At 48.9% G+C, this 26,828-nt stretch overlaps 1 protein-coding gene across 1 annotated transcript in view; it reads right to left on the bottom strand.

Annotated features, from left to right (window-relative positions):
- Positions 1-26,828, bottom strand: part of LOC142912438 (uncharacterized) — a 43,405-nt gene that overhangs the window by 7,142 nt on the left and 9,435 nt on the right. Inside the window, exons 2-10 of the mRNA XM_076060637.1 lie at positions 26,462-26,525; positions 24,769-24,828; positions 13,668-13,837; positions 7,987-8,040; positions 7,484-7,620; positions 6,510-6,566; positions 6,216-6,294; positions 3,136-3,231; positions 177-350 (exon numbers count right to left, since the gene is read on the bottom strand). Coding sequence (XP_075916752.1) covers positions 177-350; positions 3,136-3,231; positions 6,216-6,294; positions 6,510-6,566; positions 7,484-7,620; positions 7,987-8,040; positions 13,668-13,837; positions 24,769-24,828; positions 26,462-26,525 — 891 coding nt within the window. The remainder of the gene's footprint in view (positions 1-176; positions 351-3,135; positions 3,232-6,215; positions 6,295-6,509; positions 6,567-7,483; positions 7,621-7,986; positions 8,041-13,667; positions 13,838-24,768; positions 24,829-26,461; positions 26,526-26,828) is intronic.

Here is a 26,828-nt window from a genome sequence, read left to right as displayed (position 1 = left end):
CCCACTCACCCATGCACTCACTCACTCACCCAGCCACCCACTCACCCACTCACTAACCCACCCACTCACTCACCAACCTACCCACTCACCCATTCACCCACCCACCAACCCACCCACTTACCCACCCACCCCCCCACTAGCCACCCACACACCCACTCACTTACCCACCCACCCACCTTGCCATCCTCGCGTGGCACCACAACGGCCTCGTAGCGCGAGCGGCAGTGCTTGGGTGAGCGGTAGACGCGGCTCACCACGTTCACCACATCGCTCACCAGCTCCCAGTTGGGGGTGTGCGCCGGGGACACCGGGGCCAGGTTCAGCGGCAGCTCCAGCAGCTGCTGGATCGCCTGGTGAGGAGACACGGAGGGAGGGGGGGGGGGTTGGTGGGTGGGTGGGTGAGTAGTTGGGTGAGTGCGTGGGTGGGTGGGTGAGTGGGTGAGTGAGTGGGTGGGTGGGTGGGTGGGTGAGTGAGTGAGTGAGTGGGTGGGTGAGTGGGTGGGTGAGTGGGTGAGTGAGTGGGTGGGTGGGTGAGTAGTTGGGTGAGTGGGTGGGTGAGTAGTTGGGTGAGTGGGTTGGTGGGTGAGTGGATGAGTGAGTAGGTGAGTGGGTGGGTGGGTGAGTGGGTGAGTGAGTGGGTTGGTGGGTGAGTGGGTGGGTGAGTGGGTGAGTGAGTGAGTGGGTTGGTGGATGAGTAGTTGGGTGGGTGAGTGGGTTGGTGGGTGAGTGGGTGGGTGGGTGAGTGAGTGGGTGGGTGAGTGGGTGAGTGAGTGGGTGGGTGAGTGGGTGGGTGGGTGAGTGAGTAGTTGGGTAGGTGAGTGGGTTGGTGGGTGAGTGTATGGGTGAGTGGGTGGGTGAGTGGGTAAGTTTGTGTGTGTGTGTGTGTCTGTGGTCCGGCATGCCTAAACAGCTTTTGTTCTGCCGGATAGAGGGGGCTAAACGGGCGCGGCCCGGGCCAGAGAAGAGATGGAGTGATGTGGTACAGGAAGACGTGGAGCTGAGTGGACTTGCCGATGACTGGTACCAGTATTTTCAAGATCGGATTTGTTGTTGAAAGTGGTTGCGCAATTGGCGGTTTGGAGTGTCCGTCTAAGGCTTTGATGGTCTTCCAAAGTTTTGATGAGTTTTGGCGGTGGTCAAAAGATTCGACAAACTCGTGCCAGCGTTCCCTGTTTTGGCTTGATTGATTAGCTTTGTGATTTCAATATTGAAGGCCGGGAGGATTTGTGGTGATGTAGGATTTTTTGTCCTAATGGTGTTCCGTTGGTTTATTAGCGTTGAGGCTTGTTTAGGGAGGCAGGGAAGGTGTTGCTTGCAGCAACCCCCCAGCGATGGTGTGCTTGGTGGTAGTCGCGATGATGTTTCTGAAATTATTTTCAGAGTTATGTGCGGATGTGTGGCTATGGTTGATGTTGTCGGTGAATAATTATTCTGAATCATAAGTGAAAAGTGGCCAGTTTCCTTTTTTAAAGTTGTGATACAAGCGGTTTTTAGGATTTAAATGTAGATTTAAAGCTTCCGTGACTGCAGGGATTCATATTCTTGGTTCTCTCGGTAAAGTCACCACCACGTAGAAGGGAAACAATAAAATAATAAAAATACGTTAAAAAAATAATTCTCACGACGTTTGCAATCATCATAAAAAACGCCACTTTTTTTTCAAATCTTCTCGCTGTGGATTTCACACCTGCTGATGATGATTGCTTGTTTGTTTAGCAATCGAAACGTCATGAGAATGTTATTGTTTTTATTATTTTATTATTTCTCTTCTATGTGACTTTACCAAAAGCATCGAGTGAACGGTTTTTAGGAGTTTGTGAATGTTTGGCGGCATTGAGGGTCAACGCAATAGGTGGGCGGTCGGCTCCAAGGGCCTCAAAAAGACTCGCCAGTCGATTGATGAAAGGAGTTTTCCTGACGCTATTGAAGGGCAAGATGATGACGGAACTCTGGTTTGATTCTTTTCATCGAGTACCCCATAGGGGGAGCCGTTCAAGATACCGGCCATGAGGTCGCCACGTGCATCGGGGAGGGGAAGACTGCGGCCTTTTTTTGTGGGCGTCGAAATCTCCAATAACAATTGAGTCGTCGTTTGGAAAAAAGTCGATATATATTGAACTCATAGTTGCGAGGGCAAGACCTCGTCGCCGAGATGTAGACGTTGATTAAGGTGAGCGGGCCCAGACGGGATTTGATACGGACGCTTAAGACTTCTGCGGTGATATCACAATGAGGCATTGGGATTTTAATATCTTCAAATTGAATGCTGTCGTGGATGAGGTAAAGGGAGACCGCCACCGGCTGTTGGTCGGTCTCTCTTACGGAGGAAAGTGACATTTTGTAAGTCGGGGCGCGCGAGAAGTGGATTTTAATTTTGTTTCTTCGATGGCGGCTACGTCAATGGAGTTCTCTTGTAGGAAGGTGCCGGAGTTCAAGAGATTTGTCGTTGATGCCGTCGATGTTTTGGTCGAAGGATTTTAAGGTCGTTTTTGTCGTGGACGTTTCGTGTTGTGGTTGTGCAAGGTGGAGTTGTTGGAGTGGACGATTTGCAGAACCGGCCGGAATTTGAGCTGGGGATGCGGGCTAAAGCAGCGCAGCGTTTGCGTTACGAAGCTTTGCAAACCGTCGTGTTGGATGGAATTTGCATTGACGTTCATGCCGCAGCCGCCACAAGGGAAAGACGTGGCCTGGATTAAAATCGACGTCCCCGGCAATAATGAGAAGCCAGCTCCAGCATGCGGGGAGGCCTGGGCTGGCTGGCGAAGTTGCCATGTTTCGATTTAAAGCTTTCGTGACTGCAAGGATTCTTTCGGTAAAGTCACGTAGAATGAAAATAAAATAATAAATTGATAAAATAAAATAAAACTTCGTGAGAATTTTATTGTGTTATTTTATTTTACCAAATTTATTATTTTATTCTCATTCTACGTGACTTTACCGCAAGAACCAAATAAGAAGTTGCCATCAGCAAATGCTTTAGTAGCACTTGGGTCTCTCCACTTGGAACAAGCGACAACACCGCAGCGGTGGTTGTTGTCGAGCGGGTGGGTGGCCTAAACCCCTAAACCTTAACCGTGACGTAAACCCTTAAACCCTCCCCACCTCACCCACCACCCTCACCCCCCACCGCGTCACCTGCAGCAGGGCCCAGTCCTCGTTGACAAGCCACTGCGGCTGGTCGGCGGTGAGATCCGGCGGCGGCGGCCCCACACGGCCCGCGGCCGCCACGTCCTATTGTTATAGGTACATTGTTATTAAAGGCAATGCGTCCTATTGTTATGGTTACATTGTTATTAAAGACAATGCATCCTATTGTTATGGTTACATTGTTATTAAAGACAATGCATCATATTGTTATAGTTACATTGTTATTGAAGACAATACATCCTATTGTTATGGTTACATTGTTATTAAAGACAATGCATCCTATTGTTATGGTTACATTGTTATTAAAGACAATGCATCCTATTGTTATAGTTACATTGTTATTAAAAACAATGTATCATATTGTCATAGTTACATTGTTATTAAAGACAATGCATCCTGTTGTTATAGTTACATTGTTATTAAAGACAATGTATCATATTGTCATAGCTACATTGTTATATTCTTAGTTTTTTCGGTAAAGTCACGTTGAAGAGAAAAAACAAAACAACAAAATATATATAAAACAATAAAAAATTCTCACGACGTTTCGACCATAACTCAAACGGTCATCATCAGGTGTGTCGGTTTGCATAAATTTATTTCGAAAACGGCATATTTATTTATTTATATAAAAATAACGTTTGCGTCACGCGCAACGATTGGCTGTTTGCCAGGACTAGTCCATCTATTTTTTGAAAAGAGGAGGGGGGAGACGAAATTTGTTTTTATGTATGCTGTCTGAAAGCCACTGTAAGCGTGAACAATCAATCAAGAACTGAAATGATTTATCAAATCTTTCCAATGATTGCTAAGATAGAATCCATCTTCTCGGTTGAAATTGTCTCTGTGTTTGTATATGTGGATAGCCTCATGAACGAATCTCTCATGGAAGCCAGATGGCTTACAAAGAACCTCCGTCTTGGAAAAGTCAATGGCATGTGAGCCTACTGAATTAGAACAATGATCTGCTACGGCCGAGGTGTTGGTCCTACCGTGTTTAAGGTCTGCTTTATGTTCACGAATGCGGTCCGAGATATGGCGTTTGGTTTCTCCAATGTAACTACTACCACAGAGGCAACTTAGTTTGTAGACACCAGGGTATTGTATGTCCGGAATCACATCTTTTACAGACGGAACCAGATCACGGATTTTATGTAATGTGTTGAAACGGACCTGGATCTTGTTTTCCAAGACGGAGGTTCTTTGTAAGCCATCTGGCTTCCATGAGAGATTCGTTCATGAGGCTATCCACATATACAAATACAGAGACAATTTCAACCGAGAAGATGGATTCTATCTTAGCAATCATTGGAAAGATTTGATAAATCATTTCAGTTCTTGATTGATTGTTCACGCTTACAGTGGCTTTCAGACAGCATACATAAAAACAAATTTCGTCTCCCCCCTCCTCTTTTCAAAAAATAGATGGACTAGTCCTGGCAAACAGCCAATCGTTGCGCGTGACGCAAACGTTATTTTATATAAATAAATAAATATGCCGTTTTCGAAATAAATTTATGCAAACCGACACACCTGATGATGACCGTTTGAGTTATGGTCGAAACGTCGTGAGAATTTTTTATTGTTTTATATATATTTTGTTGTTTTGTTTTTTCTCTTCAACGTGACTTTACCGAAAAAACTAAGAATATGAATTACTGCAGTCACGAAAGCTTTAAATCAAAGCTACATTGTTATTAAAGACAATGCATCCCGTTGTTATAGTTACATTGTTATTAAAGACAATGCATCATATTGTTATAGTTATATTGTTATTAAAGACAATGCATCATATTGTTATAGTTACATTGTTATTAAAGACAATGCATCCTGTTGTTATAACTACATTGTTATCAAAGACAATGCATCCTATTGTTATGGTTACATTGTTATTAAAGACAATGTATCATATTGTTATGGTTACATTGTTATTAAAGACAATGTATCATATTGTTATGGTTACATTGTTATTGAAGACAATGTAAACATATTGTTATAGTTACAATTTATCAATTTATTATTTTATTCTCATTCTACGTGACTTTACCGAATGAACCAAAGAAGATATAGTTACATTGTTATTAAAGGCAATGCATCCTGTTTTTATGGTTACATTGTTATCAAAGACAATGTATCATATTGTTATAGTTACATTGTTATTAAAGACAATGCATCCTATTTTTATGGTTCATTGTTATTAAAGACAATGCATCCTATTGTTACAGTTACATTGTTATTAAAGACAATGCATCCTGTTGTTATAGTTACATTGTTATTAAAGACAATGCATCCTGTTGTTATAGTTACATTGTTATTAAAGACAATGTATCATATTGTTATAGTTACATTGTTATTGAAGACAATGCATACTATTTTTACGGTTACATTGGTATTAAAGACAATGCATCATATCGTTATAGTTACATTGTTATTGAAGACAATGCATCACATTGTTATAGTTACGTTGTTATCAAAGACAATGTATCCTATTGTTATGGTTACATTGTTATTAAAGACAATGTATCATATTGTTATAGTTACAATTTATCAATTTATTATTTTATTATCATTCTACGTGACTTTACCGAAAGAACCAAAGAAGATATAGTTACATTGTTATTGAAGACAATGCATCCTATTGTTACAGTTACATTGTTATTAAAGACAATGTATCCTATTGTTATAGTTACAGTGTTGTTGAAGACAATGCATACTCTTTTTACGGTTACATTGTTATTAAAGACAATGCATCATATTGTTACAGTTACATTGTTATTAAAGACAATGCATCCTAGTGTTATAGTTACATTGTTATTGAAGACAATGCATACTATTTTTACGGTTACATTGTTATTAAAGACAATGCATCATATCGCTATAGTTACATTGTTATTGAAGACAATGCATCATATTGTTATTATCAGAGTCATGTGTGTTTGCATGTTCACCCATCCACCCACCACTCACCCACGCACTCAGTCACCCACCCTCGCCCCACTCTCCCCCCACTCTCCCTCCACTCCCCCCCCCCACTCTCCCCCCACTCTCCCCCCCACCCCCCCTCTCACCTTCTTCTCCTTAGCGATTCTCTCCGCCCTGAGCGCTGCCACCTGGACAGGTGACAGCGGCTTCTCGTAGCTGATACTGCTGCAACAACATCAACAACATCAACAACACCATCAATAACATCAACATCAACAACACCATCAATAACATCAACAACATCAACACCACCATCAACACCATCAACACCATAAACAACACCATCATCATCATCAACAACACCATCAACACCATCATCAACACCATCAACACCATCACCATCATCACCATCATCACCATCAGCGGTGCGAGGTGCTCACCTCTCCGACAGCACCGACACGTGCTTGGGATTCTTCTGGAAGAGATTTGTCCCCAACCTGAAAAGAGCGCAGCACACACACACAGTCACACACACGCACGCAGACACACACACACACACGCAGACACACACACACGCACGCAGACACACACACACGCACGCAGACACACACACATGCACAAACACACACACGCACGCACGCAGACGCACACACATGCACAGACACACACATGCACACACATGCACAGACACACACATGCACGCATACGCACGCAGACACACACATGCACGCATACGCACGCAGACACACACACATGCACAGACACACGCACGCAGACACACACACGCACACACATGCACAGACACACACACGCACGCAGACACACACATGCACAGACACACGCACGCACGCAGACACACACACACACGCAGACACACACTCACACACACGCACGTAGACATACGCACACACACGCACGCACGCACACGCGACGTCAGGGTGGGCGGGTGAGTGAGTGGATGAGTGGGTGGGTGAGTTTGTGGGTGAGTGGGCGAGTGAGTGGGTGAGTGAGTGGGTGAGTGGGTGGGTGGGTGAGTGAGTGAGTGGGTGGTTGAGTGGGTGGGTGGGTGAGTGAGTGGGTGAGTGGGTGAGTGAGTGGGTGAGTGAGTAGGTGAGTGGGTGGGTGGGTGGGTGAGTGAGTGAGTGAGTGGGTGAGTGAGTGGGTGAGTGGGTGGGTGGGTGAGTGAGTGAGTGGGTGGTTGAGTGGGTGAGTGAGTGGGTGAGTGGGTGAGTGAGTGGGTGAGTGAGTCGGTGAGTGAGTGGGTGGGTGGGTGAGTGAGTGAGTGGGTGGGCGGGTGAGTGAGTGGGTGATTGAGTGAGTGAGTGGGTGAGTGAGTGAGTGGGCGGGTGAGTGAGTGGGTGAGTGAGTGAGTGGGTGAGCGAGTGAGTGGGTGGGTGAGCGTGCGGGCACCCACACGGGTTTGAGTGACATCCTGCGCTTGGCAGCGCTGCTCCGCGCCAGCTCAAACTTGGCAGAGAAGAGCTCCGTCTGAGCCGTGTGCTCGTCCTGCGCGAAGATCTGGCTGGTGCACAGCGGCTGCCTGCTCTTCGTCTATGTGGGGAGGGAGGGGAGGGAGGGAAGCAGTGAAATGATCATCATCACCACCACCATGAGACCCACTACAGCCATCATCATCGCCGCCACCACCATCACCACCACCACCATGAGACCCACTGCAGCCATCATCATTGCCGCCATCATCATCACCACCACCACCATCACCATGAGACCCACTTAGCTCACCTGCTCACCCGCTCACTCGCCTCCTCACCCGCTCACCCGCGGCTCGCTCGCCCGCTCATCTACCCACCTCCTCGCCCGCCTGCCCACTCACCCACCCGCTCACCCCTCTCACCCACCCACCCATTCACCCACCCGCTCACCTGCTAACCAGCGGCTCGCTCACCAGCCACTCACCTTGTAGACGCCTTTGGTCTTCTGCTTCTTCTTGGGGTGGAAGTCGTGGAGGAGCTGGGGGAGACATTGAAGGCATGAAGACGATCAGCAGCTCACCACCACCGTCACCATGGTGATGGTGAGCTCACCACCACCATGGTGACAGTCAGCTCACCACCACCGTCACCATGGTGACAGTCAGCTCACCACCACCATGGTGACAGTCAGCTCACCATCACCGTCAGCTCACCATCACCATGGTGACAGTCAGCTCACCATCACCGTCAGCTCACCATCAGCATGGTGACAGTCAGCTCACTACCACCGTCACCATGGTGACAGTCAGCTCACCACCACCACCGTCACCACCATCACCATGGTGACAGTCAGCTTACCATCACCGTCACCACCACCACCGTCACCATGGTGACAGACAGCTCACCATCACCGTCACCATGGTGACAGTCACCACCACCGTCACCATGGTGACAGTCAGCTCACCATCACCGTCACCACCACCACCGTCACCATGGTGACAGTCAGCTCACAAACACCGTCACCACCACCACCACCACCGCAGTGACGGTGATGACGATGATGACGATGAAGATGCCGATAATGCTGATGATGATGATTCTGCTGAAGCCGATGATGATGCTGATGATGAAGCTGATGATGATGCTGATGATGCTGATGATTCTGATGATGATGCTGATGATTCTGCTGAAGCTGATGGTGTGAGAAACTCATAATCAACATCATTATTGTCACCATCGTCAGCGGCAGCATCACCACCACCCACTCACTCACCCACCCACCAACTCACTCACTCACACACCCACTCACTCACCCACCCACCCACCTACTCACTCCCTACCCACTCACTCACCCACCCACTCACTCACCCACCCACCCACCCGCTCACCAAACCACCCACCCATCCACGCCTCACTCACTCACCCACGCAGCCACCCACTCACCCACCCACCCACTCACCCATGAGTGGGTGAGTAGGTGGGTGGGTGAGTGGTTTGGTGGGTGAGTGAGTGGGTGGGTGGGTGAGTGGGTGGGTGAGTAGTTGGGTGGGTGAGTGGGTTGGTGAGTGAGTGGGTGGGTGGGTGAGTGGGTGGGTGAGTAGTTGGGTGGGTGAGTGGGTTGGTGAGTGAGTGGGTGGGTGGGTGAGTGGGTGGGTGAGTGGGTGGGTGAGTAGGTGGGTGGGTTGGTGGGTGAGTGGGTTGGTGGGTGAGTGGGTGGGTGAGTTGGTGGGTGAGTGGGTGGGTGGATGAGTGGGTGAGTAGGTGGGTGGGTGAGTGGGTAAGTGGGTGGGTGAGTGGCTGGATGAGTGGCTGGCTGGGTGAGTGGCTGGGTGAGTGGCTGGGTGAGTGGCTGGCTGGGTGAGTGGGTAGGTGAGTGGCTGGGTGAGTGGCAGGGTGAGTGGCTGGGTGAGCGGCTGGGTGAGTGGCTGGGTGAGTGGCTGGTTGAGTGAGTGGCTGGCTGAGTGAGCGGCTGTCACCCTGCAGCTGCAGCTGGTGCCGGGCACCACCACCACCGCTGCCCCCGGCGGTGGAGCAGATGAAATAATGGGCACGTTATTTTAATCCCCCCATCCCTCCACTCCTCTGTGCACACCGGCAGTACAAGGGGATTAAGTTAGAAATGTGTGGTTTAAGATGTGGAGCAGAGATCTCAACAAAATCATAATGGTGCATGAATGAACAAATTTAAAAAAATCGATTTTAATAAAGTATGTAATGATTGCCAGTCAGTAAGACATTCTGATTAAAATTATTAAAATTGTGTTTATTTTTACTTAACAAAGAATGCATTTATAATCACACTTACACTTCAGTCAATGAATTAGATGGACACAAGAGGGTATGTGTGTATGTTGAACGTATTTCGCATTGTACGTAACCAACCGTGCACATTGGAGGTGTGAGGTAGCAGTAGCGTTAAATGGTTTTTAACGCCAAACGGATGGATGGTTAGAAAAATGGGTTGCCATGAATAACAAAAAAAATTTTGAGCCAAATTTGTGAATGCAACACTTCCAAAAAAATGTATTTTTTTAAAAAAGATTAACACTTTCATTCTGTACTCTTTGGTTCTATTCGGTAAAGTCACGTAGGTAAAAAATTAAAACAACAAAAATCACGACGTTTCGGCCACAACACAAGCGGCCTTCATCAGCTGAAGGGACCAGACTGTCACCTGATGAAGGCCGCTTGTGTTGTGGCCTGAAACGTCGTGATTTGTGTTTAAATTTTTTTACCTACGTGACTTTACCGAATAGAACCAAAGAGCGTGGATCCTTGCAGTCACGAAAGCTTCAAATCGAGAACTTTCATTCTGCCCTTTTTTGTAACGTTACGAGCACCATCCCCTCCGATGCAACATTATTGTTGTTCACGCTTCTTGACGCGGCGACGACAGCGGCCCACTTCGTGGGGCTGTCATTTGCGGTGGCCGGGTCGCTTCTAAAACAGCGCTGCACAGCAACTCACCGGGGCCTTGCCTGGTCAAATAAAAGGCAGTTTTAGTTTGCTTTAGTAGAACGCGGTGAACCCCGCGGTGAACCCCGCGGTGAACCCCGCGGTGGCCTCGTGTGCACGGTGGGCAGCTGCGGAGGAGGAGGAGTTCACGTCGTCCCTCTTGCACTTCACTCACTCGCTGGTGACGGCCGAGCTGCTGTCCACCCATGCTGCAGGTGAGGCTCACTCACTTACCCACTCACCCACCCGCTCACCCACTCAACTACTCACTCGCCCACCCGCTCACCCACCCGCTCACCCACTCACTCACACACCCGCACACCCACTCAACTACTCACTCGCCCACCCGCTCACCCACTAACTCACCCACCCACTCACCCACCACTCACCCACCTGCTCACCCACCCACTCATCCACTTACAGTGAGGGAAAAAAGTATTTGATCCCCTGCTGATTTTGTACGTTTGCCCACTGACAAAAAAATGATCAGTCTATAATTGCAATGGTAGGTTAATTTGAACAGTGAGAGACAGAATAACACCAAAAAATCCATAAAAACGCATGTCAAAAATGTTATAAATTGATTTGCATTTTAATGAAGGAAATAAGTATTTGACCCCTCTCAATTAGAAAGATTTCTGGCTCCCAGGTGTCTTTTATACAGGTAACGAGCTGAGATTAGGAGCACACTCTTAAAAGAAGTGCTCCTAATCTCAGCTTGTTACCTGTATAAAAGACACCTGTCCACAGAAGCAATCAATCAATCAGATTCCAAACTCTCCACCATGGCCAAGACCAAAGAGCTCTCCAAGGATGTCAGGGACAAGATTGTAGACCTACACAAGGCTGGAATGGGCTACAAGACCATTGCCAAGCAGCTTGGTGAGAAGGTGACAACAGTTGGTGAGATTATTCGCAAATGGAAAAACACAAAAGAACTGTCAAACTCCCTCGACCTGGGGCTCCATGCAAGTTCTCACCTCGTGGAGTTTCAATGATCATAAGAACGGTGAGGAATCAGCCCAGAACTACACGGGAGGATCTTGTCAATGATCTCAAGGCAGCTGGGATCATAGTCACCAAGAAAACAATTGGTAACACATTACGCCGTGAAGGACTGAAATCCTGCAGCGCCCGCAAGGTCCCCCTGCTCAAGAAGCACATATACATGACCGTCTGAAGTTTGCCAATGAACATCTGAATGATTCAGAGGACAACTGGGTGAAAGTGTTGTGATCAGATGAGACCAAAATGGAGCTCTTTGGCATCAACTCAACTCGCCGTGTTTGGAGGAGGAGGTATGAGTGAGCCAGTGTGAGTGAGGAGGTGTGAGTGAGGGTGTGAGTGAGGAGGTGTGAGTGAGGAGGTGTGAGTGAAGGGGTGTGAGTGAGGAGGTGTGAGTGAGGGAGTGTGAGTGAGGAGGTGTGAGTGAGGGAGTGTGAGGGGATGTGAGTGAGGGAGTGTGAGTGAGGAGGTGTGAGTGAGGGAGTGTGAGGGAATGTGAGTGAGGGAGTGTGAGTGAGGAGGTGTGAGTGAGGGAGTGTGAGGGGATGTGAGTGAGGGAGTGTGAGTGAGGGGGTGTGAGTGAGGAGGTGTGAGTGAGGAGGTGTGAGTGAGGGGGTGTGAGTGAGGGAGTGTGAGTGAGGAGGTGTGAGTGAGGGGGTGTGAGTGAGGAGGTGTGAGTGAGGGGGTGTGAGTGAGGGGGTGTGAGTGAGGGGATGTGAGTGAGGGGGTGTGAGTGAGGGGGTGTGAGTGAGGAGGTGTGAGTGAGGAGGTGTGAATGAGGAGGTGTGAGTGAGGAGGTGTGAGTGAGTGAGTGAGGAGGTGTGAGTGAGGAGGTGTGAGTGAGGGGGTGTGAGTGAGGGGGTGTGAGTGTGAGTGAGTGAGGAGGTGTGAGTGTGTGAGGAGGTGTGAGTGTGTGAGTGAGGGGGTGTGAGTGAGGAGGTGTGAGTGAGGAGGTGTGAGTGAGTGAGTGAGTGAGTGAGGAGGTGTGAGTGAGTGAGGAGGTGTGAGTGAGTGAGTGAGGAGGTGTGAGTGAGGGGGTGTGAGTGAGGAGGTGTGAGTGTGTGAGTGAGGGGGTGTGAGTGTGTGAGTGAGTGAGTGAGGGGGTGTGAGTGAGGAGGTGTGAGTGAGGAGGTGTGAGTGTGAGTGAGTGTGAGTGAGGAGATGTGAGTGTGAGTGAGTGAGGGGGTGTGAGTGAGGGGGTGTGAGTGTGTGTGAGTGAGGAGGTGTGAGTGAGTGTGAGTGAGTGAGTGAGGAGGTGTGAGTGAGTGAGTATGAGTGAGTGAGGAGGTGTGAGTGAGTGAGTGAGGGGGTGTGTCCGTGCGAGTTGCGATCGAGGGCCCCTCACCCAGGCCGTGCAGGAAGCTCCGTGAGTCTGCGTGCCTTCTCCGCCGCGTCCACGCAGCGCCGCCAGCCACGCCAGCCACTCGGCCGACGCGGCCTTCGGCGCTCGCGAGTCCACGGGGCGGCGGCGTAGGCGGCGGTCGCGTTTGGGGCGCGTGCGGGTCGGCGTAGCGGCGAGCGGCGGCGCGGCGGTTCACGCACCGCGTCGACGAGGCCCCCCCCCATGACCCGGGATCGATTCTCGCTCACGGCCAACCTCGGTGATGACAGACGCGAACCGGTCCCGGGCCTCCCCTCGGCCGACTCTTAGAACGAGCGCCCCGGTGCGGTGCGTGGTAAACGTTTGCCTCGCGCGCCGTGCCGGTCTTCACGGCGCTCGCCCCAAAGGCCCGTCAACGCCACGGGTGGGGTATTTGTCTTTGCGCACGTCACCGTACGTACACACGCGGATGTATTTGTAGCCGGGCGGTTGGAGGCGGTCGCCCTCCAACAACAACGGAGGGCGGAGGAGCGACGCTCACAACGACGAGCGGGAACGACGAGCGGAGCGAGAGGGGCGGCTAAAATGCAGCGAGTTTGGGTACGGTAGGCGGCACGCAGCTGGTGGTGCGTCTACCAATCGCCTCAGTCAGTCAACCCACGGTACCACCTGGGTCTGTTCCGTGAGCTCCCGTCAGCGAGCCTTCGACACTTCACGCGTCCTCAACGTGCACCCGGCCTGGCGCAGGACGCGGTGGTGACATCGCCGCCGCTTGGTGGCGAACGGCGGCTGCTGTTGTTGTAGTGTTCGTGGCTGCGCAGGTGACCGAGTGTGTGTTTACAGTTGTGCGAATGTAGTCGTGGTTTCCCCCGGCGCATCGTCACCTCTGGCGGGTGCAGCACGTCCATCAGCTGCTTGGTATTCCGCTGAGCCATGAGCACGCGCTCACCCGCCGACGGACACCCTCCGCACGGCAGGCAGTCGCTCACCAGCAGGGCCTGCGTCCGCTCCTCACTCCCACACTCACCCCGGCCCGCTTCCTCTTGGAGCATTCCTGCACACAGCGGAGACGGTGAGCCAAGTCTAATGATATCGGTCTAAAATGTACGTGGCGGCGACGCTGCTGCATTGGCAGTGGTGTCACGAATAAACTTCAACATATTCGTCAAGAGGACTGTCACCTTAAAAAGAAAGGGTATATTTACTGGTGACGTTTCAGGCAATGGCCCTTCTTCACAGCACATAGAGAAAGCAGAGAAGTGGGGTTCCAATAGACGGTAAATTACTATACAGTATTTATTTAACAAGGTAAATCCCACCGAGCTGTCTTTTTCAGAAGCGACCTGGCCACAAATTATAGCTCAACAAAGTGGCTCATTCACGTGGAAATGTATAGCAGCCAAATACTCTAAACGCACGTTGATTATATAAATGTGGAGGGAAAGCCGGAGCCGGAGAAAAATCTACGTGACCACGGGGAGAGAGAGAGACACCGCAAACTCCAAATACACAGCAGGCATTGTCAGGGTCGGGATCGAACCCACGACTTCCTGTACACCTGGCGAGGTAGTTAACATATCACCACACAGAGACACCGCAAACTCCAAATACACAGCAGGCGTCGTCAGGGTCGGGATCGAACCCACGACTTTCTGTATACCTGGCGAGGTAGTTAACATCTCACCTCCGCAGTGCCCCTTCCAACATCACTCACTACCAATATTCGCAGCATTTCTCCCATCACCATTCACATCATCACGGCACTGCTCACAACATCAAGTCTTACACAATCACTCCCGTCACCTACTCCACTATCACTCGAACCATGACTCCCACCATCCCTCGCAACACTTACACCACCACATCATCATTTCCATATCATCGTCATGTACACCATTACACCACAACTATCACATTATCACTCACATCATTCCCCCCATTATCACACTATCTCTCACACCCCTTACGCTGCATCACCCCCCCCACCCTCCACACACACGAACAACACTCAAACTATCACACCCACACATCACAATCACCTCCACACCATCACCCACCCCTCCACACACACGAACAACACTCAAACTATCACACACACATCACAATCACCTCCACACCATCACCCCCCACCCTCCACACACACGAACAACACTCAAACTATCACACCCACACATCACAATCACCTCCACACCATCACCCCTTCACACACACGAACAACACTCAAACTATCACACCCACACATCACAATCACCTCCACACCACCACCCACCCCCCTCCACACACACGAACAACACTCAAACTATCACACCCACACATCACAATCACCTCCACACCATCACCCCCCACCCTCCACACACATGAACAACACTCAAACTATCACACCCACACATCACAATCACCTCCACACCATCACCCACCCCCCTCCACACACACGAACAACACTCAAACTATCACACCCACACATCACAATCACCTCCACACCATCATCACCTCCACTTCACCGTCACTCACCAACACCAACATCTACACCCGCAGCGCCGTCTTACGCCATCACCACCACGCGTTGTGATCATCTTCCACATCACTCATCATTTTACACGACATCACCAACATCGCCCTCTTCCTCCTCCTCACCGCCTTTGTGCTGTTGGTCACACGTCCTCACGTATCCCCCTCACGTATCCCCCTCACGTATCCCCTCACATATCCTCCTCACGTATCCCCTCACGTATCCCCCTCACGTACCCCCCTCACGTATCCCCTCACGTATCCCCTCACGTACCCCCCTCACGTATCCCCTCACGTATCCCCTCACGTATCCTCTCACGTATCCCCTCACGTATCCCCCTCACGTATCCCTCTCACATATCCCCTCACGTATCCCTCACGTATCCCCCTCACGTATCCCTCACGTATCCCCTCACGTATCCCCTCACGTATCCCCTCACGTATCCCTCTCACGTATTCCCTCACGTATCCCTCTCACGTATCCCTCTCACGTATCCCTCACGTATCCCCTCACGTATCCCTCTCACGTATCCCTCACGTATCCCCTCACGTATCCCTCTCATGTATCCCCTCACGTATCCCCCTCACGTATCCCCCTCACGTATCCCCCTCACGTATCCCTTCACGTATCGCCCTCACGTACCCCTCATGTATCCCTCACGTATCCCCTCACGTATCCCCTCACGTATCCCTTCACGTATCCCTCACGTATCCCCTCACGTATCCCCTCACGTATCCCCTCACGTATCCCCCTCATGTACCCCTCACGTATCCCCTCACATATCCCTCACGTATCCCCTCACGTATCCCTCTCACGTATCCCTTCACGTATCCCTCACGTATCCCCTCACGTATCCCTTCACGTATCCCCCTCACGTATCCCCTCACGTATCCCCTCACGTATCCCCCTCACGTATCCCCTCACGTATCCCCCTCACGTATCCCTCTCACGTATCCCTCACGCATCCCCCTCATGTATCCCCTCACGTATCTCTCACGTATCCCCTCACATATCCCCCTCACGTATCCCCCTCACGTATCCCCTCACGTATCCCCTCACGTATCCCCTCACGTATCCCCTCACATATCCCCCTCACGTATCCCCTCACGTATCCCTCTCACGTATCCCCTCACGTATCCCTCTCACGTATCCCCTCACGTATCCCCCTCACGTATCCCCCCCACGTATCCCCTCACGTATCCCTCTCACGTATCCCTCACGTATCCCCTCACGTATCCCCTTCACGTATCCCCTCACGTATCCCCTCACGTATCCCCCTCACGTATCCCCCCACGTATCCCCTTCACGTATCCCCCCACGTATCCCCCTCACGTATCCCCTCACGTATCCCTCACGTATCCCCCTCACGTATCCCCCTCACGTATCCCTCACATATCCCTCTCACGTATCCCCTCACGTATCCCCCTCACGTATCCCCCCACGTATCCCCCTCACGTATCCCCTCACGTATCCCCCTCACGTATCCCCCCACGTATCCCCCTCACGTATCCCCTCACGTATCCCCCTCACGTATCCCCTCACGTATCCCCCTCATGTATCCCTCACGTACCCCTCACGTATCCCCTCCCTTCAGCCAAGTCACGCTGACCCTTACCCCGTCTCTCTGCTCGAGGTCGTCACCAATATTGAGCAATCCCCACCCCACCCCACCAGTGAACAACAAAAACAAAACAAAATTTTAAAAAAACTCGACTTAAGCTAAAATACGATAATCATGAGGTAAATTATGAGGTAAAGTGTTCATTAATTGTGTTAATTAATTACGCTGTACTATGTAGAGAACAATCGTGTCGAGGAGGAGTTTTTGCGCGGGTCGCTTTTGTTACCTCGCCTGCAAAATACAAACAGTAATCGATTCTTCGATTACTGACATACAAAATTGGGAATCGTAAATTTTAATCTGATGCTATGGCTCGTCTCTGGAATCGTTTCACAGGACCTTTGCTGAGTCGATTACTTTGACTGCTACTGTGAAAACGGCCCTCAAGGCAAAAAAATCCTCCCCCAATAATGGCGGCAAATTACTCACCCAAGATGGCTGAAACTACTCACCCAACATGGCTGCAAACGCTCGTTCAAAACAGCGGAACCTACTTACCCAACATGGCGGCAACAGAGGCCGTAAGACGTCAAGAGTCACGTGCTTGCACGGCGGTGGAAATTCCACATTCCTCTGGACGGGGATGAGCGTGGAGCATAGAGGGTGGAGCAGTGGTCGGTGGAACCCGCACCCCTCCCACGTCCACACAGGGAGAGAGAACTTAGAATTTGGTGATTGTGCTTTGGCAGTGACTTTTTATATACAACGAGGACTCCTCGACTTACGAACGAGTTTCGTTCCAGAGGTCTCTGTTCGTAACTTTACTCCAAACGTGTTGTACGGCGTGTACACTAAACACGGGGAATGCGCTTTAAAAGTTGTATAATCTCCTGCAGATGTAGATGCCACTGGTTCTTTAAGTTCTGCAGATGTAGATGCCACTGGTTCTTTAAGTTCTGCAGATGTAGATGCCACTGGTTCTTTAAGTTCTGTAGATGTAGATGCCACTGGTTCTTCAAGTTCTGTAGATGTAGATGCCACTGGTTCTTTAAATTCTGCAGATGTAGATGCCACTGGTTCTTCAAGTTCTGTAGATGTAGATGCCACTGGTTCTTTAAATTCTGCAGATGTAGATGCCACTGGTTCTTCATGTTCTGCAGATGTAGATGCCACTGGTTCTTCAAGTTCTGTAGACGTAGATGCCACTGGTTCTTTAAATTCTGCAGATGTAGATGCCACTGGTTCTTCATGTTCTGCAGATGTAGATGCCACTGGTTCTTCAAGTTCTGTAGATGTAGATGCCACTGGTTCTTTAAATTCTGCAGATGTAGATGCCACTGGTTCTTCACGTTCTGCAGATGTAGATGCTACTGGTTCTTCACGTTCTGTAGATGTAGATGCCACTGGTTCTTCACGTTCTGTAGATGTAGATGCCACTGGTTCTTCACGTTCTGTAGATGTAGATGCCACTGGTTTTTCAAGTTCTGCAGATATAGATGTCACTGGTTCTTCACGTTCTGCAGGTGTAGATGCCACTGGTTCTTCATGTTCTACAGATGTAGATGCCACTGGTTCTTCACGTTCTGCAGCTGTAGATGCCACTGGTTCTTCACGTTCTGTAGATGTAGATGCCACTGGTTCTTCACGTTCTGCAGATGTAGATGCTACTGGTTCTTCACGTTCTGCAGATGTAGATGCCACTAGTTACTTAAGTTTTGTAGATGTAGATGCCACTGGTTCTTCACGTTCTGCAGATGTAGATGCCACTGGTTCTTCACGTTCTACAGATGTAGATGCTACTGGTTCTTCACGTTCTGCAGATGTAGATGCCACTAGTTATTTAAGTTCTGCAGATGTAGATGCTACTGGTTCTTCACGTTCTGTAGATGTAGATGCCACTGGTTCTTCACGTTCTGTAGATGTAGATGCCACTGGTTCTTCACGTTCTGTAGATGTAGATGCCACTGGTTCTTCAAGTTCTGCAGATATAGATGTCACTGGTTCTTCACGTTCTGCAGGTGTAGATGCCACTGGTTCTTCATGTTCTACAGATGTAGATGCCACTGGTTCTTCACGTTCTGCAGCTGTAGGTGCCACTGGTTCTTCACGTTCTGTAGATGTAGATGCCACTGGTTCTTCACGTTCTGCAGATGTAGATGCCACTGGTTATTTAAGTTTTGCAGATGTAGATGCCACTGGTTCTTCACATTCTGTAGATGTAGATGCCACTAGTTATTTAAGTTCTGCAGATGTAGATGCCACTGGTTCTTCACGTTCTGCAGATGTAGATGCCACTGGTTCTTCACGTTCTGTAGATGTAGATGCCACTGGTTCTTCATGTAGCATCTACATGACATACGGACAGGTTTTTCGCATCTCTGAAAGTCGAACGTTCGTAAGCAGAGGAGTCCCTGTATAAGGCGACGTTTCGGACAATGGCCTTCCTACACTGCACATAGGCCAGAGAGCGATGTATAAGGGTTGGAGACTGCTCATATAATTATATTTTATTTCAGTTCATTTTTGTGAAGGCAAATCGCTGTTGACTTCCAAAACAAAGTGGTACCCAATTTATCGACCCTCCCCCCACCTCCGCTGGAGGCAGAGGATGATGGGTTGAGCCAACCCCCCCAAGTCGGATTAAAAATTCGAAATCCTTCAACTCACTGGCAGCTGTGAACATTCTCGCTTGAGAGAGAACACCTGCGGTGTTGTGCATGGGGTCAATAATATCATCAGCCATGTATTTAGGATTCTTTCGCACCAATCCACTGCTGGATGAAGGCCTCCCTGAGCCACTGCCGGCATCTCAACCCAGCAGCGTCTACCCACGAAGCTATCCCATCGCTCCAGATCTAAATCAGAACACAGCTACCACGACTCCTTCATGGACTGCAAAACCTCGGCTTAACAAGCAGGCTGACGCGACCAATATAATCCATAGTACAGGGTTATTTTTTATGGGTGAGTGGGGGGGGGGTGGTAGATCGCGTAAATAGAGATGTGAAGTTAATACGGTTTATGTAAAGTTTGTTTACGTGACAAACCTTAGTAATTGGCTGTGTCGGGTGGTCAGTGGGTTTAACGACACATGTATATTTACACGATCTAACCCCCCAAAAACCACTCTGTATTATGCCTTCCTGTAGCGTCGTACACTTATATTGTATTTTATACTTGATCATACTTTATATTTAGCCTTTCGTTTAAAGTAATTATATCATCATCATCACCACGATTCATGGACACGTGGCCCCGTTAGGTGTCCACTGCACATTCCATCATTTGTCATTTCCACTTTTCTCTCTCTCTGCTTTGTATTACGCTCAAGTAGTGCACCACATCACACTGACACCCAATCTCTTCCGCTGTCGTCAACCCATTCTCTGTTAGGTCCTTCCTCTGCTTAAAGCAATGGTCACAAATCCAAAGTTCGAGATATCGAACGTACGCATATCGAGGTGTTCACTTCAAAGCCACACTCACGTGTCTCAAGACTTTTCCTGCCAAAGTTGTCCGTGGTAGGGAGAGCGATTTTGCTGTTGCTGCCGCTGCTGCTGCGTGTAATCCCGAATGAGTAATCGTCCGGTACTTTTTTTTAGCCACTGGGATATTTATTAAATCAATTCCAGTTTGCACTTGTGTTTGTGTTTAACTGCGGGAGGAGGAATGATGGAAAATCTAGAGGAAACAGATGCAGAACTGGGGGAGATAATCTACAAACGCCACAATCACTCTGCAGAACAGGAGGTCATACAAACTCCACTCACACTCACTCTGCAGAACAACAGGAGGTCATACAAACTCCACTCACTATCACTCTGCAGAACAGCAGGAGATCATACAAACTCCACTCACTCACTCTCACTCTGCAGAACAGGAGGAGGTCATACAAACTCCACTCACTCTCACTCTGCAGAACAGCAGGAGATCATACAAACTCCACTCACTATCACTCTGCAGAACAGCAGCAGATCATACAAACTCAACTCACTCTCAATCTGCAGAACAGCAGGAGATCATACAAACTCCACTCACTCACTCTCACTCTGCAGAACAGGAGGAGGTCATACAAACTCCACTCACTCTCACTCTGCAGAACAGCAGCAGATCATACAAACTCCACTCACTCTCACTCTGCAGAACAGGAGGAGGTCATACAAACTCCACTCACTCTGCAGAACAGCAGGAGATCATACAAACTCCACTCACTCACTCTCACTCTGCAGAACACGAGGAGGTCATACAAACTCCACTCACTCTCACTCTGCAGAACAGCAGCATATCATACAAACTCCACTCACTCACTCTCACTCTTCAGAGCAGGAGGAGGCCATACAAACTCCACTCACTCTGCAGAACAGCAGGAGATCATACAAACTCCACTCACTCACTCTCACTCTGCAGAACAGGAGGAGGTCATACAAACTCCACTCACTCTCACTCTGCAGAACAGCAGCAGATCATACAAACTCCACTCACTCTCACTCTGCAGAACAGCAGGAGATCATACAAACTCCACTCACTCTCACTCTGCAGAACAGGAGGAGGTCATACAAACTTCACTCACTCACTCTCACTCTGCAGAACAGGAGGAGGTCATACAAACTCCACTCCCTGCAGAACAGCAGGAGATCATACAAACACCACTCACTCACTCTCACTCTGCAGAACACGAGGAGGTCATACAAACTCCACTCACTCTCACTCTGCAGAACAGCAGCAGATCATACAAACTCCACTCACTCTCACTCTGCAGAACAGGAGGAGATCATACAAACTCCACTCACTCACTCTCACTCTGCAGAACAGGAAGAGGTCATACAAACTCCACTCACTCTCACTCTGCAGAACAGCAGCAGATCATACAAACTCCACTCACTCTCACTCTGCAGAACAGCAGGTCATACAAACTCCACTCACTCTCACTCTGCAGAACAGGAGGAGGTCATACAAACTCCACTCACTCTGCAGAACAGCAGGAGATCATACAAACTCCACTCACTCACTCTCACTCTGCAGAACACGAGGAGGTCATACATACTCCACTCACTCTCACTCTGCAGAACAGCTGCAGATCATACAAACTCCACTCACTCTGCAGAACAGCAGGTCATAGAAACTCCACTCACTCTCACTCTGCAGAACAGCAGGAGATCATACAAACTCCACTCACTCTCACTCTGCAGAACAGGAGATCATACAAACTCCACTCACTCTCACTCTGCAGAACAGGAGGAGGTTATACAAACTCCACTCACTCTCACTCTGCAGAACAGGAGGAGGTCATACAAACTCCACTCACTCTGCAGAACAGCAGGAGATCATACAAACTCCACTCACTCACTCTCACTCTGCAGAACACGAGGAGGTCATACAAACTCCACTCACTCTCACTCTGCAGAACAGCAGCATATCATACAAACTCCACTCACTCACTCTCACTCTTCAGAGCAGGAGGAAGCCATACAAACTCCACTCACTCTGCAGAACAGCAGGAGATCATACAAACTCCACTCACTCACTCTCACTCTGCAGAACAGGAGGAGGTCATACAAACTCCACTCACTCTCACTCTGCAGAACAGCAGCAGATCATACAAACTCCACTCACTCTCACTCTGCAGAACAGCAGGAGATCATACAAACTCCACTCACTCTCACTCTGCAGAACAGGAGGAGGTCATACAAACTTCACTCACTCACTCTCACTCTGCAGAACAGGAGGAGGTCATACAAACTCCACTCCCTGCAGAACAGCAGGAGATCATACAAACACCACTCACTCACTCTCACTCTGCAGAACACGAGGAGGTCATACAAACTCCACTCACTCTCACTCTGCAGAACAGCAGCAGATCATACAAACTCCACTCACTCTCACTCTGCAGAACAGGAGGAGATCATACAAACTCCACTCACTCACTCTCACTCTGCAGAACAGGAGGAGGTCATACAAACTCCACTCACTCTCACTCTGCAGAACAGCAGCAGATCATACAAACTCCACTCACTCTCACTCTGCAGAACAGCAGCAGATCATACAAACTCCACTCACTCTCACTCTGCAGAACAGGAGGAGGTCATACAAACTCCACTCACTCTGCAGAACAGCAGGAGATCATACAAACTCCACTCACTCACTCTCACTCTGCAGAACACGAGGAGGTCATACATACTCCACTCACTCTCACTCTGCAGAACAGCAGCAGATCATACAAACTCCACTCACTCTCGCTCTGCAGAACAGCAGGTCATAGAAACTCCACTCACTCTCACTCTGCAGAACAGCAGGAGATCATACAAACTCCACTCACTCTCACTCTGCAGAACAGGAGGAGATCATACAAACTCCACTCACTCTCACTCTGCAGAACAGGAGGAGGTTATACAAACTCCACTCACTCTCACTCTGCAGAACAGGAGGAGTTCATACAAACTCCTGCTCATTCAGATATTAATTCAAAGCATTGCCACAATGGCTGAATAGAAATTAACAGAATAACTAACTAGATGTCAAAGTTGATCTGTGACATTAATAATGAATGGTTATGATCACTTACGGGGGGAACAGTGCCGTAGTAGTTAGAGTACCGCAGTTCAATTCCTTGCCACAGCTCAAATCAATAGTGAGTGACATCTGATCCGGTCCTGGGCACTTCCTTTCACAAACTTGCTCAGGCCAGCGTGGTGATACACGGCTAAAACCCCCATGACCGACAAGGCATCAGGGAGGAATCAATCCATCCATCCATCCATAAGTAGACTGAGAATGGCCAACATGTTAATTTGATTCGAGCATTCATACGATTAGTCACAAGCCAAGTCTTCATTGGCATAGCTTCAGTGGAAATGCGAGAGAGAGAGAGAGAACCTATAGTATTTGCAAGTAGAGGGAACAAATCTTGCATAGTGTCCAATCTGTAGAACGGCACACGGTATTCAGGAAGGGATTCCATTTCAAACACTAACGCTCGTGACCCAGTGGCTGATGCCCTGACATGTAACTTGAGTAGCACATCTATTTAATAATCCTTTGATCTATCCGTATGTATACGTATGGTGGTTCAGAGAATATCACCGAAACCGCTCTGCCAATTTCAATACATGGGGAGTCCTAGGCTAGGCCTACGACATGCAGATCCTGCCCGAATGATTTAAATAATTATACAAGAATTACCACAGATTTTATAATTCGACTGATTCGTCGGCTTAATGGCCACGACGGAGGTCATCCGGACCTACCATATGCGATAGTCTGGCCTGTTGGTGTGACCCCCTTTCCGAAATCATACGTCCTCTCCCCATTGCGCTGTCAGCCCCCCCCCCCTCCCTCACAACTTGTAAAACTTGTAAAACGATGGCACCACCAGTGCCAGTTTGCACGGGCAACGACGCTGTGGCTGGCAAGCCTTGGCAAGGTGGCGCATCGCATACGCAACATCTACCCGCGTGCTGTGTTCACGTGCTGTGTGTCACGTGCTGTGTTCACGTGCTGTGTTCACGTGCTGTGTTCACGTGCTGTGTTCACGCGCTGTGTGTCACGTGCTGTGTTCACGTGCTGTGTGTTCACGTGCTGTGTTCACGTGCTGTGTTCACACGCCGCTTGTGCACTGGATCTTTACAAAAATAGTTCTGGCCGCGCTGACAATTTCGGCAGGCTCCTCGAGAAGTTGCGACTCCCTGGCGAGCGTGCGTAAAAACTGTCAGAAAATAAATAAGTGGACTTTTATTTCCACCCCCCTCCCCCCCCACCGTACTTTTTGGAAAATCTAACTTAGAATTGGCACGAGTCGTAAGCTGTTGTTTTGGTGTCAAACTTCTCGTGACAGCCGACACGGCAGCAACCAACTCGGGGGGGTGTTCGTGTGCCTGTGCCTCTGTGGCGATGGCTCAGTCAGTGAGCGGACACTTGCCTGCTCGGTTGGACTGGTCAATCATGGGCTGCACTATCCCGACGGCGAGCGTTGATGAACCTGCACAGAAACACAAACGGCAACGGCAAAAAACAACAACAGCAACAACAACAACAGCAAGGGCGATGACGACGACGTGAGTTGAGACAGAGAAAGATGAATGAAGCAAATATTTTTTATTTGAAGCTTTCGTGACTGCAGTAATTCATATTCTTAGTTCTTTCGGTAAAGTCACGTTGAAGGGAAACAATAAAATAATAAAATATCTATAAAACAATAAAATAAATTCTCACGACGTTTCGACACGCGCAGCGATTTGGCAGTTTATTTAGAAGGACTAGTCCATCTATGTTCTGAAAAGAGGAGGGGGGAGACGGAAAATTTAATGTATGCTGTCTGAAAGCCACTGTAAGCGTGAAGAATCAATTAAGACCTGAAATGGTTTATCAAATAAGGTCTTAATTGATTGTTCACGCTTACAGTGGCTTTCAGACAGCATACATTAATTTTTTCGTCTCCCCCCTCCTCTTTTCAGAACATAGATGGACTAGTCCTTCTAAATAAACTGCCAAATCGCTGCGCGTGGCGCTGACGTTTTTTTAAAAATAAATACACCGTTTTAAAATAAATAAATTAATGCAAACCGACACACCTGATGACGACCGTTTGTGTTATGGCCGAAACGTCGTGATAATTTGTATTGTTTTATATATATTTTATTATTTTATTGTTTCCCTTCAACGTGACTTTACCGAAAGAACTAAGAATATGAAGCAAATATTATGGTACGCAAAGGGTTGAGACTGGATAGTGTTTTAATGGGTCATCACGGAGCTGAGCATCGGTGTCAGTTCATTACGTTTTTGATCCAGCTGGCGATGATTGGGCAAAAACTTAGCCCCACTGTTGACCCAAGCAACTGAAGGGCGCACAGACCAAGTGCTTCGAACCGAACGTCGTGTGTTGTGGGCTACGTCGAGCCTGTTAGAAGCAGTACGGTACGCTGTTGTACTCTACTCCTATGTCCCCCGCCTCATAATACTCGCACGGATCGGCGTGGTAAAATGACCTCCACAACCCGCACGGCAAGGGGGAAGTCCTCATCCAGAAGTGGCCTGTGACAAGGGCTGTTCACGTTGTACGAAGAATGTTATAAAAATAAAACACGTTACGTTCCGAGATAACGGAAGAACGTTTTTGGTAATGGAATGTTAAATGAATACATAAACCAACAGTTTTCATGCCATTCCTCTATAGCATAACTCTGTACATCGATGCCTTCACCCCACGTTGCAACAGCATAAGTGCATAAACAGTGGGCCTTAAACATTGTCATGACCCATCATCATTTGTACGGCCCTGCAAACCACATTCTCCGCGTTACATTTGATCTTGGCACACCATATCAAAACAGCCATTCTGATGCCTAACATGATGCTTGTCATTGTGTTTATTTTATAGATTCTGGGGGGGGGGGGGGGGGGTGGGATGAAAATGCTCTTAAATAAAATTTTCACCGCCCCCCACCCTCCACAAATTTAGCTCAATCGCCTCTTCTTCTGAGTCTCCTTTCATTTTCTAACCGTTTCAAACACCGACAGTGCCGCGCTCACTTCACGTTCACGCGTGCGACGCAGCCGGTATTCGCCCGCACTTATCTCTGTGTCACACGCAGATTACCACGTAGGCCTACGGTGCCACACCAGCGGGGCGTTGTTCTCAAGCCTTTTGCCATAATAGAGAGGGACGTTACGGGTCTGAAATAGGTAGGGCGTGAAAGAACAACAGGGAAATAACGTTGGTTGTGTGTCCACCTATTCCCCGTTGTGTCCATACATTCCTGGTTGTGTGTCCACCCGTTCCCCGGTTGTGTGTCCACCCATTCCCCGTTGTGTCCATCCAGTCCTCGTTGTGTGTCTATCCATTCCCAGTTGTGTGTCTATCCATTCCCAGTTGTGTGTCTATCCGTTCCTTGTTGTGTGTCTATCCATTTCCCATTGTGTGTCTATCCATTCCCGGTTGTGTGTCTATCCATTCCCAGTTGTGTGTCTATCCATTCC

Source organism: Petromyzon marinus, unplaced genomic scaffold (genome assembly GCF_048934315.1).
Source record: "Petromyzon marinus isolate PM22_M1 ecotype Great Lakes invasive population unplaced genomic scaffold, UKy_Petmar_22M1.pri1.0 PM_G_Scaffold_20, whole genome shotgun sequence".
NCBI lineage: Eukaryota > Metazoa > Chordata > Hyperoartia > Petromyzontiformes > Petromyzontidae > Petromyzon > Petromyzon marinus.
Note: the sequence above shows the minus strand (reverse complement) of the source record. Positions and strands in the feature narration are given on the sequence as shown.